The sequence below is a fragment of the Falco biarmicus genome, chromosome 1 (assembly GCF_023638135.1).
Source record: "Falco biarmicus isolate bFalBia1 chromosome 1, bFalBia1.pri, whole genome shotgun sequence".
In the NCBI taxonomy this organism is placed as follows: domain Eukaryota; kingdom Metazoa; phylum Chordata; class Aves; order Falconiformes; family Falconidae; genus Falco; species Falco biarmicus.
This window is the reverse complement of record NC_079288.1, coordinates 8,034,302-8,046,167: the sequence shown is the minus strand read 5'-3', so window position 1 is coordinate 8,046,167 and position 11,866 is coordinate 8,034,302. Positions and strand designations below refer to the sequence as shown.

At 47.0% G+C, this 11,866-nt stretch overlaps 1 protein-coding gene across 6 annotated transcripts in view; it reads left to right on the top strand.

Annotated features, from left to right (window-relative positions):
* Positions 1-11,866, top strand: part of RECQL5 (RecQ like helicase 5) — a 39,744-nt gene that overhangs the window by 26,580 nt on the left and 1,298 nt on the right. For 5 of the 6 annotated variants that reach the window (XM_056328728.1, XM_056328723.1, XM_056328737.1 and 2 more), the window contains 11 exons: positions 4,094-4,321; positions 5,795-5,894; positions 6,363-6,399; positions 7,188-7,246; positions 7,391-7,467; positions 7,952-8,045; positions 8,517-8,657; positions 9,122-9,798; positions 9,998-10,076; positions 10,956-11,207; positions 11,724-11,796. In XM_056328728.1, coding sequence (XP_056184703.1) covers positions 4,094-4,321; positions 5,795-5,894; positions 6,363-6,399; positions 7,188-7,246; positions 7,391-7,467; positions 7,952-8,045; positions 8,517-8,657; positions 9,122-9,798; positions 9,998-10,076; positions 10,956-11,207; positions 11,724-11,796 — 1,817 coding nt within the window. Of the gene's footprint in view, positions 1-4,093; positions 4,322-5,794; positions 5,895-6,362; positions 6,400-7,187; positions 7,247-7,390; positions 7,468-7,905; positions 8,046-8,516; positions 8,658-9,121; positions 9,799-9,997; positions 10,077-10,955; positions 11,208-11,723; positions 11,797-11,866 lie in introns of those variants that run through there. The other variant, XR_008820221.1, reaches the window with a different exon arrangement.

Here is an 11,866-nt window from a genome sequence, read left to right as displayed (position 1 = left end):
GTCTTGGCTTTTTTTTTTTCCTTTTAATGACAGATTTTTTCTGGAGGGAGACTTGAATCAATTCCCTCTTTGCGATAGTTTAGGGGGTTGTTAAAACGATTCACTTTTCTTTATGCTGTCCAGTTTTCTTCCGACTCCCGGGGAAGGAGCTTTTCTCTTGTGTTCTTTGAAGGGGCAGAGCAAGAAATGGCAAGGACAGTGCAGCACGGTCTGCCACTGCCAGGGGAGCAGGGGGGATGCGGGGGCAGTGGATTTGCTCCATGCCCTTGGCCAAGGCATTTACTCTCTTGATGCCGTGCTTTTTGCTTCTCGTGTTCTGGGGACAACTGACACTCGGTGTCTTGTCTCAAAGTGTTGCTGAAGTTCAGATGATATTACAAAGGATACAGTCCTTCAGACAGGTGCAAAACGGTAATTTCTCATCAGCCTCATAATTTGCTGTTCTATTTGACAAAGCTCATTAAATGGCTTTTGTTCGGCAACTGGCATCTATGTGATTAATTTGTCCTCACATTATTTTTCCCTTTTTTTTTAATGCTTTCATTTCTTGGCTTTATTCCAAGACTTGCTTGGGGATTTTTTGTATCAGGGAGCTTTTCTGGTGAGGCTGTGTACCTGTTACGGATATTGGGAGTAAACTTTTTAACACCTATGTAGCATTAAGAAGCCGGCATTCTCTTTATTTACAGCGCTGGATGCACAGCAGATTGCTCTGCCCGGCGTGCACACCAAGTTACTCGAGGGTACATATTATACACAGCAGAGTGCTTGCACATTCGTAGTGCATTACATATTCATTCACGCGCAGGGTTGGTTCCAAGTTTCTTGCTTCTAATGCAAACTAGTACGCGTCCTCAGATAGCACTACTGAAGTGTTTTACTAACGCCGCATGCTCCCCAAGTGGGGCTTTGCCCTCTTTTGGGGGGGCTGTTTGAATCATAGGTCACAATCTCCCATTACCACAATTACTTTTGTCCTACTTCCAACTAATTTTCTGTGGATTGCCACACTTTATCAGCTTGTCTCCTGCGGCCAGGACTTCCTCACTTGGAGGCTTCTTTCTGCATAGCTTAGATAACGGTGTTCTTTTCACCATCCGTTCTGTTTCCCGTCCCTCACAAAGCAGACTCTCTTGATTAGGAGACCCTTCATTTGTCACTTCTAAAAAAATTTAGAGAGTCACTTGGCTTAAACTTTGTGCACAGATTTAACATCTAAGTAGACACTAAATCAGAGTTTGGTAATTTGGGAGTTCAGGCAGCATACCCTTCTTTGGCTCATATGAGGGAATGCTTTTTCCTGGTGTATTTTGGGAGAGAGAAAGTGTCTTTTAGGTTATGTGACTTTGCTTCTCTGACTGCATCTGTTTCTCCTAATTGCAGGAATAGGGCTCCTGTTTTAGCTGGTGTGCAAAAGCAAGGAGTACCAACAGGAGGCATGGTGCAGGCATGGTCAGTTTAGCACTTTTCTGAAATGCATTGCCACAGGCAAAAACAAGTTAATAAACTTGATTGTTATTTGCTCTTCGTCCTATCCCATGATGTCATATCAGGGCAGGATGTCTCAAATGAAATAATGATGTTGTTTAGACGTTTTAAAGACCAGTGGTCAGCTCATACCAACTCCTGTTGAAGGGTGGGGGAAGCAAATAATACAGGTGCATATTCAAAAGATGAAGTAATTTTAGGACATGTATAATAATACAGACTACCATTAATTTATGTAAATCCCCATCTGATGGGCTTTAGTCAGGTGCTCGTATGACTCGGGAAGTTTTCCCACCACATTTTAATGCATAACCAACTATGTTTCAGGATCTCTTGTGTTCATTATCATTAATCCAGTGGTTACCCCCAGCATCCCTACTGGTAACCTGGTTTTGACCTTCTGACTTTAATTACAGGACTGTAATCTTGGTTCTGCAACTGAATTTCCGTTATGACCCAACTCACGAGCGCCACTGGCTGAAGTGGGGCTGTGGCCCTGGTTTTGGGTAACTCTTCAGGGTATAGGCAGTTACAGGGGCTGGAAGGAGAGGGCTTGGCTTTGCAAGTCTGGTTGGTTAGAAACTAGAACGAAATTCCAGTGACTACAGAGGTGATCTCTGCTTCCATCAAAGCCCTCCCTTGGGGCATCTCTCTGGTTTGCATGAGGGGACAGAGGTGTGTGTGGATGTCCCTCCCCAGCACAAGCCTGGTGAGCAGGCTGTAGGAGTGAGGAGAGGGCTTGGCCATTACTGTACGCCTCGATGAACTCTAATACAAATCAGTGCGTGCGAGAGAAAGAGACGTGGACTAATGAGAATGCCTGCCTGTTTTCTTTTGGGGAAACAAAAAGCTGACTTGCAGCTTGCTGACATTTCTATAGTCACGTTGCATTGGCAGGACAGGCAGCACCAGTAGTTCTTTTGGAAAGGCAGGACAAGGGGATCGAATGTGTTGTCCCCATCCCGGTCCCCCCACCCTTCCCCACCATGTGAAAGGAGCTCTTTGAGTGCAAGATGAGAGCGAGTCAGTGTGGCTCTGCAGGGGGATATAAAGCCAGCTTTGTAGCAGCCCTCTCTAGGCTTTCAGTGCCCTAGACCGTGCAGCGCAACCTCCGGCTGCTGCAGCCCTCCTTACCTGAGCAGCGCCAGGTCCTTCGCGCTTCGGCACACACATTTCATTGCTGTAGCGACAGTAGTCTGTAACCTGCTGCTTTGCTGCTTCACTCGCTGTTCTGCTTTAGTAAATTACCCTCGCAGGCCGTGGGAATGAGTGAGCCCGCTGCTGCTGTAGACCCTTGCAGGGTTTGTTTGTGATGCTTTGGTAGACATACAGTTGTGTTCCCCCCAGACACACGCACACATGCGCAAGTTAAGAAGCAAACTGCATTTGTCAGATCTCTGGCAAGTTCAGACATGCCTTAAAGTGTGTATAATAAGAATAAATGAAGTGCTCACTCTCTTACTTTTCCCCTCTGTGACCCACTTTTTGCAGACAAAGTTGGTAAGCCAGCTAGGGCACTCCTTGGTAAAGGAGAAAAATCTCCACTTGTTCTTCCTTGCAGTAAAATATTCTCTTAAAATAACTCTTGCTGCTGCTCGGCTGCAGGATTTGATCTCTTAAATGCATGACGAAGTAAGTGTTTCTGTGTTATCTAGTATTTCAGTTAAAAAGACAACTTGCCACCTCTGCTGTGAAATCAGTTTTAAAAAGTGCCTCTAAATTCTGCCTGCTTTCTTAAAGAAAAAACAGTAACCACCTGGTTCTTCTTTATCTAGCAAAATCAGCATCTTCACTAGTTTGTCAGGGAGTATTCTAGAAGAGAAATTACTTCCTGCCTGTATTGCTAACAAGCATATCTCTGTCACCAAATTCTTTTACGTACCCAAAAGCACTGATGTCTGCCAGAAATCTTTTGAAGATTCCTGGAAGAATCTAATCATCTTCACATGGCTAGTTTGCTAGGACTGGTAGAACTGGTTGTACAGTGCTGTGGGAGCAAATGGACTGGTTCTCAGGGATGTAGGACTCTGCTGGAACTTTGGCTGCTGATCTGAAGCATGTGTTAGCAGATGGAGACCCAGGCTGTATTATCTGAAGAGTGCTCCCTTGTGACCTCGGTCTGTTTCTGTGACTTAATATACATTTCTGTTTCTTCAAATGTGGATTTCTTCACCTTCAAATACAATAAAATTAGAAGCTCTCCAGTATGAAATACACAGACATACTCTGAGGTGTAGCGATCAACAGGACCTCTTTATGTGTTTCTCCTAGAGCCATTCTGTTTGGACGTGGAATGTATTTGGCCAACAACGCATATTTCATCCGCTGTGCCTTTTGCAGAGCTCAAAGATCAGAAGGCATTTAGCAGAAGAGATTGACACCACTCTGTTTTACATGTGGGGAAGTGGAGGCAGAGAGACCTTGTGCAAGGTGCCAGGAACAGACCCCAGTTCTGCTCCAGGGCTTAATCCCTGTGAATCCTGCTGGAATAGGCATTCTCTGCAAAAAAAGACTCAAGTCTTTATCAAAGGACACCTTGTGTTTGGGGTGTGGAGTTCTTGTCTATAAACATATTTACCGGATCATTTCCCCTTTTGTTTCCTAGATGTCGCCATGCTGCCATAGCGAGGTACTTTGGTGATGGCACTCCACCTTGTAACAAATGCTGCGATTACTGCAAGAACCCGGGGGCAGTGAAGAGGCAACTGGAGTCACTGGAGCGCTGCAGCAACAGCTGGGGCAAAACCTGCATTGGGCCCACAGGTTCCTCCTGGGATAGCTATGACCCAGAGCTGTATGAAGGCGGGAGAAGAGGTTGCAGAGGTTTTAGCAGGTCTGTATTAGTAGCTTGAATTCAGCCCATAGAAGCTACCAGAGAGAAGAGAGTATCTCCCTGCTGCAGGCCCAGCCACTCTATCTTCAGCACGTGTGGTGGTATTTTCCTGTAACTTCTGGCAGCAGGAGCTGGAATTTCATTTTCCACACATTTTGGCAGCCTTGATCACATTCATGTCTCAAAGAGCCAAAAGCTGTTTCGACTGACCTAAGAATTGCCCTGCAGAATGTAGCTGGTTCAATAAACTAGCCTGAAGTTTTTTGGAAGCAGTAAGCGGGGCTCAGCCTGTTCACAGTCACAAGGGTCAAAAATGTTTAAATTGAGACCAAGTGACAGCACAGTATGACATTGTCCACAGATCATTCCTGCGTTAGCGTGGCTGTCTGTGGGCCAACAGGCTGGGGGGCCACTGACAGGACTTAGTCATCACAGAGGATGTAATGGAGTGCCAGTGTCAGCTGCTGCTGCAGATTGCTAAAGTTTAGTGTTTCCCTATCGGGCTGACAGCAAAAGGAAGATGTGCAGTGGGAAACATGATTAATTCTGTACGACGCCTAGCAGTGTGGAGATGGCAACTTCTCTTCTTCCTTGTCCTCTGGCTGAGCTGTAGCAACCGTGCAGCTCTGTCTGGGCGCAGGTTTCGCGCTCTGCCCTGCCCGTGAAGCTGTCAGGATGCACAGAGCTGTCGGCTGGCCTAGCCCTCTGCTTTACCTTAAACAGCTTGAGACTGGAAGCTTTGCTCTGCAGGCAAGTCCAGCCGAGTCAGGAAACTGGCGTCCTAGTGACCTCAGCCCGTGTTTGATCTCAGGACCTGAAAAGACGCGGCCAATGCTGATGTACAGCACACTGCCACTTGATTTATTGAACCTGACTGGATTGTAGCTTTGGCTTGGACATTGTCATGGTCAACAGCCTTAAAGCTCTGATTTGTAATACCTGTCAGTTTGGGCTGTGGCAGCTGTGGAAGGCACTAAGCTCTTGGGCTACATCTGGCAAGAATCAGCTGCTGCCTGTCAGCGTGTTAGTGATGAGGTTTTCATTTAATACAACAGTGTCTGAGGAACGGACGCTTTGTCCTTTCTGCCGTCTCTGCTCCAGTAGTACCCAGCAGCAGTGACTGACAGATGGGGTACCTGATGTAAGGCAGTGAGTCCTCAGTCTCATGGGAGAATCAGGCAGAGCTCCTGAAATGGAGCCCTCTGTTCTCTGAGCACTACTTATGTGCTACTAGTTCGTGCTGCTGTTTAGTAGTTCATGGGATTAACAAATCCCGTGAATTTTTGGACGACACCCACTACTGTTCCGGTTGAGGGATGGTAGTGAAACTAAAAGCTGAGAATTGTTCAGAAAGGATGTGAAATACATCATCTTTGTAAATACTGGGAGAACCTGGGCTCTCCAAAGCTTGTCCCCCAGTTAATGCTGCAGCTACAGAATTGTTTGTTCCTCTTGTTTTCCCGCCTTCTCCAGGTATGATGAAGAAAGCAGTGGGAATGGGGATGAAGCAGATGAAGAGAATCGGAAACGGGAATGGAACAACTTCTACAGAAAGCAGATGAGTCTGCGCAAGGTGAGTTGGTGTCCCTTTGCGAGACATTCACAGATTGCTGTGTGCTTGCCTTACAGACATAAAGGCTTCCTGGCATTAGTGGAAGTAAATTATTGCATCTTGCTGTTGCTCGTTCTGTTTCTTACTTCTTGCACCTCTGCTTTTGCTGTTTTCTCCATATTCTGGGCCAGTCCTATAATATGAAGAAACGCTAATCAAGAGGATCCTGTTGTCTTTAATACCTCTGATATTAATAAAACCAGATTTCCCCATTCAGCTTCTCTTGCATATCCCTATAGCAAAGTGAACTTTGGACTTTGATTCTCATTCTTTGTCTCGTTACCTGTATTTTGGTGCCTTTTCAGTACCTTTGTAACTTCAGCATTAATTTTCCTTGGAGCAGGGGTATAAAATGTGTCTTTTATGCTTCTAGACCAGCATGTGTGTTGCAGGAATGGAAATGTCTGACTGATCTTTGTTTTATTCCAGGGCAAAGAACCAGAAAAGGAAGATTTTGTTCCTCCAAGTAAATATCTCCTTTGATTTATAGTGGGTTTTCTTTGGGAGAAAAAAGTCTTGCATTTTGCAGCTGCATGTAATTTATGTAGCATCAACACTGGAGGTGTCAGTCCCTAGGCACAGAGGTTAGACTTTTGGCTGTGAAGGCTTCGCTGGAGGAGATGGATCAGAGCTTAGCTTTGGTTGGGGTGAAGATATGGAATGCACCTTTCTGAACAGCTTGTCCAAATAAGCAAAAGAGAAGGAAAACTCTGTCTAACCTGACTTTGTAAGCTGCTTCTGCGGTGCTTAGGCAGCAGTATTCAATTGGGCCGTAAGGAAACTGCTGAAAAACTTTGCCATTTGTAACTGTACTAACTGGGGCCCTGTCTAGCAACATAGTTCTTACGCTGTTGTAAAAGAACACCTGGTAGGTCACGTTACTCTGTTCAGCCTCTTCTCTTTTTTTGGTTGGTATTGTGGGGAGGGGAAAAGAGTTGAGTTTTCAAAGAGCCGGGATTCCTTGAAAAAGGGTTTCCTGAGGTGGGGAGGTTTTGGAAAGCTGTTAGCCATGAAGTGGCAAAGTAGATGTTCTCATCCAGAAAGAAAAATCTCACTGTGGCTTCTGCCTACTCTTTTGGAGTTTAATTTCTCCGGGTTAAAGGGTGACTGCAGTGGTGCTGGGGGTTGACTGTGCAGGGAGGAGCATGCCGAGCAGTACTGGACTGGCAACCCTGCCAGTGACAGTTGGGATGTTTCCAGGAGCCCCAGCCCTGCTATGACGCCTTTTCCAAATAAATGCCTCTTTTGTGGTAGGTGCAGACTGTCCCTTGAAGGATGCCTTCAGCAGGAGAATCTCTAAGCTCACCGTGAAGGTAGGAGAGGCTGGTTAACCATCAATCTTGTTGACTTGCAAAGAACAACAAAGATTCTGCCTGCCCTGTTCTTACTCCTTCAGGGATGGAAGTCCAAGGGGCACTGTGACCTCTGTAGAGCATTCTGTATCCCATGTTTCCTAGGGACGGGAACACTGCTTGAAGATGCTGGAAGAAGCTTTGAGCACCAATCAAAAGGTTCCAGCAGGAGGAGGAAAAGGGTATGAGATGAGAGAAAAGGGGTAACATACCGAGTCCCTTAACACAGGGCCTAAGCTTCCCTGAGCAGCGTTACCACTCTCATTACCTTTTTAAGTTATCTGGCCCGAGGATGTGGTTTTGCTTAACCGCATCCTTCTCGTAGTGATGTTCAGGATCAGATAATGAGGATTCCTGTCTCGATTCTGCTAAATCAGCTGGATGGTAGGAGTCGCAATTCTTCCCTGTCCCACGAGATGGGGATAGTGTACTTCTCAAGCTGGGCAAGCGGACACTGAGACTTCGTTTTAAAACTTTGTTTCCACCACCCTTTCCATTCTCCAGCAATTCCTTGCTGCATCCCTTGGGACTTCCTTGGAAGTTATCACTTCTTCTCGCACCGGAGGGAGGGAATTTTGTACTTTGTGAGAGATGCTTAAGCATTAGTGTTCCCTTTGCAGATCTAGAAGTGTGTCTTGCCAGAAATCACCCCAGCCTGTGTTACAGGTCAGACCCTCACGCCTGTGCTGTGGAACTGGAGTATGAAGCTTTCCGAACCAGTAAAATGGCCAACTCCTACAAGGCAACTGTGCTAAAGAAGGTAGGGCCATGCGTCTGCTGCTGTTCCCCTGAACGCGGTGTGGCCTCAGCTTAAGGGCAAACAGGGTAAAGTTTGTGTGGGAAAGATGAAGGAGAAGCTCTGCTTTGCCTTGGATGTCTTCCAAATCTTTCGTCTTGATTTTGTTTCCTGGAGGGCTCAGAATCACGTTGGTTTCACATCTTTGTTGGCTTTACAGGCTCCGGAAACCTACATAGCAGTGCAAGCTTATCCAGTTATCTTCTAGTCTAGCAATGAAGGGAATTGGGAGTTCCTCAGACTGTTGCTGACAATGGAGAAGCCTTGGTTTAGGTTAGCTGATTGCCATAAGTCTCTCTGAAGATGTTTCTGTTCTTGAGATAGGTGTCTCTCCAGGGGAGGCATTTATTTTGCCTCTATGGCTTTTAGTACGTACAAAGGCAGGAATGCATCAAGATCTCTGGCCACTAGAGACTCTTTCTGTTCTCTTTTCAGGTAGCAGAAATCAACAAAGCCTCAAAACAAGGAGAGTTGTTCTCATTCTTTGGGTCTGGAACTGGTGGCAATAGCAGCTTGGAAACAAAATCTGGGCCTCCAGCAGAAGAGGATTTCCTCCCTGCGTCCCAGGTTTACTCGGTGAGTAGGTACAGATGGGATAGACAAGGAGGGAATGGTGTGCTTTGTCTGTCTGCTTTTTTATAATTTTATTTTAGGTTCCTTCTGTGGCCATAGCTGTATATTTCTATTGTAGTCGCTTTTCCTGTCTGTTGTTTGTTTCTGGAGTGAGATCAACTAGTCATGCTGGTTCCTGTTAGTGATTATAATTTGTGTGCAGGCCATAAGTTAAGTAAGTTTTTCTCATTTTGCTCTAACCAGGGATGCTGTCTGTTTCCTTACTGCAGGCCTATGACTTTAACCTAATCCATTTCTCTGATGTCTCGGTTAATGATTATGATGATAAGTCACATTTAGAACCTTCCCCAGCTTATGTCTGTACACACTGGTGTATTGTGTACAGAAACTGAGCTCCTTTCAGGGTTCTGCACACAGGGTTTCCTTAATGCTTTTACATCCAAAGTTTCTTCTTCCTTTCTCCCTAGTTCAAACCAAAGCGTGTGGGAGCAGGATTTCCAAAGAAATCCAGCTTGTTCCAGACAGCTTCAGAACTGCTGAAGGTCCAGGAGGGGACTGATGCAAACCCTGTCAAAAAAGGAGATTGTGCAAGTCGGCAAGACAACAGCAACTGGAGTCTGGAACTGGACACCAGAAATGCTGTTCTCCAGAAGAAAGAAATAGCAACCAAAGCAATGTGTGAGAGTGCTGGGGCAGAAGTGCTCCTTCCTGAAAAGAAAGGACAGCAACCCAGTCCGGACACAGACACAAAAGCTGCCCTTGGGGAGGGCCCTGCAAAGAAGTCCAAACCTAGCAAGAAGCAGCAAATGCTCGCAGAAGCAGCTAAAAAAGAATCACAGGATATTTCCAAATTCTTCTCCCTCCCCAAAGGTGGGTCTAAAGCCAAAAGTTGCAGCTCAGCAAAGGAAGATGGTTGTTCTGCAAGCACACTACCTCAGGTTTCTTCTCAAAGCGTGTGTCAAGAGAAACCAACACCTCAGGAAAACAAAGATGTCTTTGGAGGAGATGTGATTGGACAGTCCCAGGGAGAGAATGAAGAACTGGGAGAGACAGAAGCAACACTGACTGAGAGAGAGGAGGATTTTGAGACCCAGCGGGCTGCTGAATCTGAACTCCTTCAAGAGGAAATTGATGTAAAATCCAGGTAAAATCTCTATCTCTCTGCTCCCTGTGTTACCCTGTTAATGAGCTGCAGAGTCGCACCAGCCTTGTCCGGGAATCCGTATTAGATTTCTAGGCTGGTGAGGCAGACTCGGGCTTTACCACATTGAGTCTCATGGCCACTGACAGTATCTTCGCTGTAGAACGATTAAGAGTGGCCTTCTCTCTGCTCTTCCCACTAGTTTTGCCGAAAATGTCACAGAAACTGAGCTAACTGTTGCTGGGGAAGGCGAGTGTGGGAAGCGACCAGGACCAGATGAGGTAAGACTTCAGTGGATGCTAATTTCCTCTATTCTGCTCGTCTTGTGCCGCGTTTCTCTCTGGTCTGAACTACACCCTGACGGTGTTATTTATCTGGGGAGGGCCCAGCTGCCGTTGCAGCAGAGAGGAGAACCGCAGCTGCATTGCACTGCTGGTGTCCGCCTGCCGCCCACTGGGCCAGCGCCAGCAGCTCCGGCTGCAGCGGAAAGCTTCCCCTCCGCGCTGCTTTGTTTCCTCTTCTCTGCAACACGTGTGACCGTACCCTTGCTGATGACCTGCCTGGAATGAGTCTCTCCACCCCCTGCAGATCTGTAACTACCTGTAATTAGCAAGTTGCTTTCTCAGGCCAAGGGAGCAACCCCAGCCCAGTGACACACAGGAGCGCTCAGAAAGAGCCGTGCTCACAGCCTTCCTTGCCATTCGGTCTCTGTTTCTGCATTTGGCATCTGAGACTGCTGGTAACTGCCTCTACTGAACAGTGTAGTCTCCTTGTTCTCTCAAATTGCACAGGAGTGTGGCACTCCTCAAGTGGTTGGCTCTTCCCAAGGGGCGTATTCTCAGCAGATATCCTGGGAAATCTTTTCCTGTCAGCTTTTCCTGTATAGGACGGGGTCTAGCAATTAGCTGCCCCAATAAGAGCACGGGGTAATTCTCAGTGGGGTAGTCTTAAAGGGTTTTCCTCAAAGTGCCTTTGTGTGAGAAATAGTGTATTATATCTGCACAGTAAAACGGGTTACGTGGATTCCTGCAAGGTATTCGCTCCAGGGAGAGCCTGCAGGATGCTGCGAAGATTCATGTTCTCAGAAGGGGGTGGCTGCTTGGAAGTGTCACGCTGCCACAGGAATTGGTGGGTTTGGTTTTCTTCTGTCCCATCTCCAGGATATGGAAAGTCCCGCAGCAAAGCGGCTACGGACAGTGGCAAAATCTTCCATTCTGTCTCAGCCAGACAGCAAAAGTGTTGGTCCAACAAAGAAGAAGGTGACTTTTGATCCGAACTTATCGGAGTGCAATAAGGAAGGAACCAGCAAGACTGTGCAGCCAGTGACCAAAGGCGTGTCCCTCAAAGAGACAGCAGACATCGTTGTCAAATATTTGACCCCATTCTACAAGGGTGGCAAATTTGCTTCCAAGGTAGGGCACAGCTCAAGACCCTCTTTAGCAGAAGGAGACTGCGTCTCCCTGGTGATCCGGGGATGGGAGAAGGGGAAGATCATCTGGATACATTTAATTTCCAAGTCACGGCTTGGTACGTGCTGTTTCAGTGACCCTCGGTGCAGGGACTCGCCTCTCCCCAGAAAGGGTTTGTGTGTGGTGGAGAGTGGTACCGTGTTGGTTCCTTGCTTGTTTGTGATTGTTCGTTTTTTCACCATAAACTCCAGCATGTTTTTAAGAACTCCCACCTGTGGAGTGGCAACAGATCAGGTTCAGTTCTGGTGTAGCCGATGTGTTCCGCAAGGCAGCGTGTGTGTGCGTGTGCTTCTCCAGCACTGCCGGGTCAGGTGTATTTGCAGGTTTGCAACACTCCTGTAGTCTAAATCTATGGTGTGTGGTACAGCCAGCCTGCGCTAGGGGCAAGACAAACGTGGAAACAGCCTGGTGAGGTAACCGATGTCTGCGTTCTGCTCTTTGTCTTCCCCAACCCTGCAGGATCTGTTTAAGGGCTTTGCTCGGCACCTGTCTCACTTACTGACCGAAGAGCAGAACCCTGCCCGCAAGACTGGTGAGTTGGCAGCTGGGGAGAGCGCCAGGGATCTTGGGTCCTGTCGCTGCTGAATGGATCGATGGCTTTA